Raw genomic sequence first — 3673 nt, 5'->3', positions numbered from 1 at the left:
GGAGGGTTGAAGGGTGGATTCCATAGACCAGGTGATAGCAGGGGGCATGGGGACAAGCAACCTCTATAATTCCCCACTGCTCCCTGAACAGAGTCCAAGCTCCTTATCCTTCATGTAGCCCCCACGCTCCATGAACATCCCCTATGTGCATGAGTCCACCCTCCGAGGAGCCCGCACCAGCCTGCCTAACGTCTCATCCCTCCTATCTCGGAACCTCGTCCCCGGCTAAGCACCCGCGAGTACCGGACCCCTTTGTTTCGGCTCTGGTTCATGTCTCTGACCGTCACAACCAGCGCCTCACAGGGGTAATTAGACCAGTTCTTTCTTTGAAGAGTTTGCCACCCTGATGATCTCAGTGGGAAGTTGAGTGCTAGCCTCTGACTGCATTTTAGTAGACAGCTCACATTGCTATTGGAAAGCATCACTTTGTATTTCCACTGTTTCTATTCATGAATGACCCCCTCGTGAACAGGTAGGCTTCCTGGGGACTGTGACATGGATCTCTTTATTTTCCTGAAGGTGAATAGCAGAACATTGCAATGATGTGTGCTCGATGAGTGGGTTAGTGCACGCGCGCGTGTATGTAAATATATATATATACATATACGTGTGTGTGTTGTAGAAGTGTGCACACACATGTGAATGCCTCATGCATCGCAATGGAGAAAGAAAGTCATGTGTTACAGTCCCATGAGTGAGAGAGTAGATGGCTAGCTAGTTCAGGCAAGGAAGCGCCCGAGAAGGCTTCTTGCCGGGGAAGATGTTGGGGCTAAGTCTTCAAGAAGAAGTAGAAGTTGGAGTGCTTTGTGCCTCCAGGTGATGGAGTGCAAAATAGCCTGAGAGCGGGTGGCTCCGGGATGCAGGGTGAGAGGAGCGGGGTATGCATGGAGTGAGGAAGCAGAGGACCACTGCCTAGAAGCCATCCCCAGGACTGTGCCCCGCATCACCACGGTGACAATGAGACAACTGAAATGCTCTTAGAGGATTTCTAGAAATAGCAATAGGGCTGATTCTTGGTTTTGGCGACCTTTATTTTCTATCCTTCCAGGAGTGATCATTTTCACACCCATGTAATTCACGAGAGAGAAACTTATAAACAGATCTGTGACTTAAACTGGAAGACACATGTGCTACTTGAGAATCCATCTCCAAGTCAGCGCCTTCTCTTCTCGGCCGCCAAGACTGCTTGGTGACAAATGAAAACAGTGGTGTACTCAGGGAGACAGCTGAAATGAATGGGGTGATAGGTATGAAAGCAAGCTTCTTTTTTTTTTTTTAAGATTTTATTTATTACAGAGAGAGGGAAAGCATGAGAGGGGGGAGGGTCAGAGGGGGAGAAGTAGACTCCCCACTGAGCAGGGAGCCCGATGTGGGGCTCGATCCCAGGCCCCGGGGATCGTGACCTGAGCTGAAGGCAGACGCTTAACCGACTGAGCCACCCAGCCATGGGTACATGACCAGTTGGCGGGAGACACACCTGTGTAGGTGGACTCTTCCTCAGAGCACCTTCGTCCAGGTAGGACAGAAAGTTCTTATAGGAAACGTCACCAGTTTTTCTGGGCTATTCCTGAGTAAGCCTCTTCAATCCCAGCACCCCTGTTCACATCTACTCAAGTTACCCTGACAGAGAGGAGCGGGGTCGCCCCAGGCTGGGTCCCTCAGCCCTGGTACCGGAGGGACCTGCTCTTTCCTCAAAAACCTCTTGTTTCTAGCCTGACTGGAGTCACATGGGAGGTCAGCCATGGGCAGAAGAGATATCCAGACATCACAAGGCAGAGTCAAGCCAGAACAGGCCATTTTTATTGATTCAGTCAATTTGGTCAGGCTAGGGTCCCCCCTGGGTTAGGGAGATTTGGGTCATGAGCGTCCAGGTGTGCATGAACATAGGGGGTAGCTATTGGGGTGAACAGAGAGATGAAGACAGCTCTTGAGAAGCACCGGCTAGAAGTGGAGAAAGGAGAATCCATACTGGGGCAATAGAAGCTGGAAGTTCCTAGCTCTGCCTCTGAGCTGGTTTCAGGAACCCTTTCTCTTGACCTGAAGAAGAGAAGGTTCCAGGGGTTAGCCGGAGTCAGGAGTGATGGGGATGGAGAGGAAGTAAGATGGTCCGCTGACAAGACGAATGGTAGTTCTCTTTACCATGTCCATTGGGTTTTCATGTGACCCCAGCTTCTCCTTCTCTGCCTGGCTCCCCCACTGTGATCCCAGAGGTACAGTGTGTCTTCTGAGGCCTGTGGGTGGACCTCCGTCTTCTTCTACTGCCCACCCCTGGCCCAAGCAAGGTCTCTCGATACTCCCAGCTCTGAGTTGCTATGTTTTAAGTGTCCCCTCCAGGGCCCCATCCTGCCCACCTCCTTACCTTGGCCATCAGCACCAGGGCGCTGACCAGCACGGCATACAGGGTGGCCTTCCCCAGCAGGATCTCATAGAGGATGGTGGCAGACAGGATGCCCTGCTGATAGGCCACTGTGGGCGGGAAGGGAGAGCGCACAGGGACCTGTGAGCAGGTGTCTCTGGCCTCTCCACCCCCCACCCCGGGGTCCATGGTTCTCCATGCTTGGCTTGCAGGACAAAACCATGGGAGACGGAGAACAAGCAGAGGAGAGGGTCACTTACCTGAAGTGAAGCCACAGTCTGAAAGAGAGAAGGCGGAGGGAATGGATGAGAGACCCCATCTTTTAAAGCAGACGGAAAGCTGCCAAGTTAGGCACACGTGAAGCTAAGGCAATACTATTTGTCAGCTGTGCTTCAGTTAAGAACCGACCAGACACAAACACAAACACACTAAGTCAGCCTCCTGGTTAGCACGGACGCCCAGGCTCAGACCAGGCTTCTCGCAGACGCCTAGACCGTCTTTCTGGAGCTGTGCCCGCGGAGCCACACCATCCCAGGACCCCATGGAATGTGGTGGCACAGAGGGGCTGGGGGCACCCCCGTCAGTGCTGAGCCATACAGGCTCGGACAGTGAGGGGACCCCAGCTGCAAGGCTCTGCTGGGCTGAGGATCTGGGGAGGAATTAGCCCCGAGGTGCCCGTTCACCCTCACGCTGGGCCTTAGTCTTCCCGCCCTGTCCGGTGTCTGCCTGGTCTTCTGCCTGGATCCCCCCTTTCTGTGCTCTAACTCACTCCCCACCCAGCCCCCCAGGCCCCGCTCACCTGCTCTGCCCCAGGTCTCGTCACTGATGTTCTGGGTGATGGGTTTGGGCCGGCTGGTGTTTTCCCACTTGTCGTCGTCCCCGAGCCCATGGAACTGGACTTGGCAGCGAAAGTGGTTGCGAGGGTTGTGCCAGAAAGCAGAGGACACCCTCAGCCGGCTGCTCAGACAGTAGCTGGAGCCATTCTCGTTGGGCCGCTCCTTGTAGGGCTGCGGGTCCGTGCTGACCCCATTCTGGACCTCCTTCCCGTTCACCCACCAGCTCAGCTCCACGTGGTCGGGGTAGAAGCCCGTGGCCAGGCACACGAGTGTGGCCTTCTGGGTGCGGGAGGTCTCTGCTTCTGATGGTTCAAACACTGTGACCGTGGGAGGTTTGACCTTTTCCAGGTTCTCTGCAAGGGAAGAGAGGTTGGGACCAGGGCTGGTCTGAGAGCTGTCTGGGTTTGGGGTGTGTGTGTGTGTGTGTGTGTGTGTGTGTGTGTGTGTGTGTGTGTGTGACAGAGACAGAGGCAGAGGCAGA

The 3673-nt window shown here is 54.5% G+C and overlaps 1 gene segment (V, D, J or C); it reads right to left on the bottom strand.

The window, feature by feature from the left end:
* Positions 1-1773: 1773 nt before the first annotated feature.
* Positions 1774-3663, bottom strand: LOC112818992 (T cell receptor beta constant 1-like; the record flags this gene model as incomplete). The annotated part of the segment is given in 4 exon segments: positions 1774-2037; positions 2360-2466; positions 2617-2634; positions 3156-3663. Coding segments are annotated over 4 exon segments (654 nt in total), but the record flags the coding sequence as incomplete, so codon positions are not given.
* Positions 3664-3673: the final 10 nt, after the last annotated feature.

This window comes from Callorhinus ursinus, unplaced genomic scaffold (assembly GCF_003265705.2).
Source record: "Callorhinus ursinus isolate GAN/ISIS: 27379988/994484 unplaced genomic scaffold, GSC_fseal_2.0 scaffold2036, whole genome shotgun sequence".
In the NCBI taxonomy this organism is placed as follows: Eukaryota; Metazoa; Chordata; class Mammalia; order Carnivora; family Otariidae; genus Callorhinus; species Callorhinus ursinus.
This window is presented reverse-complemented; position numbering and strand designations above follow the sequence as displayed.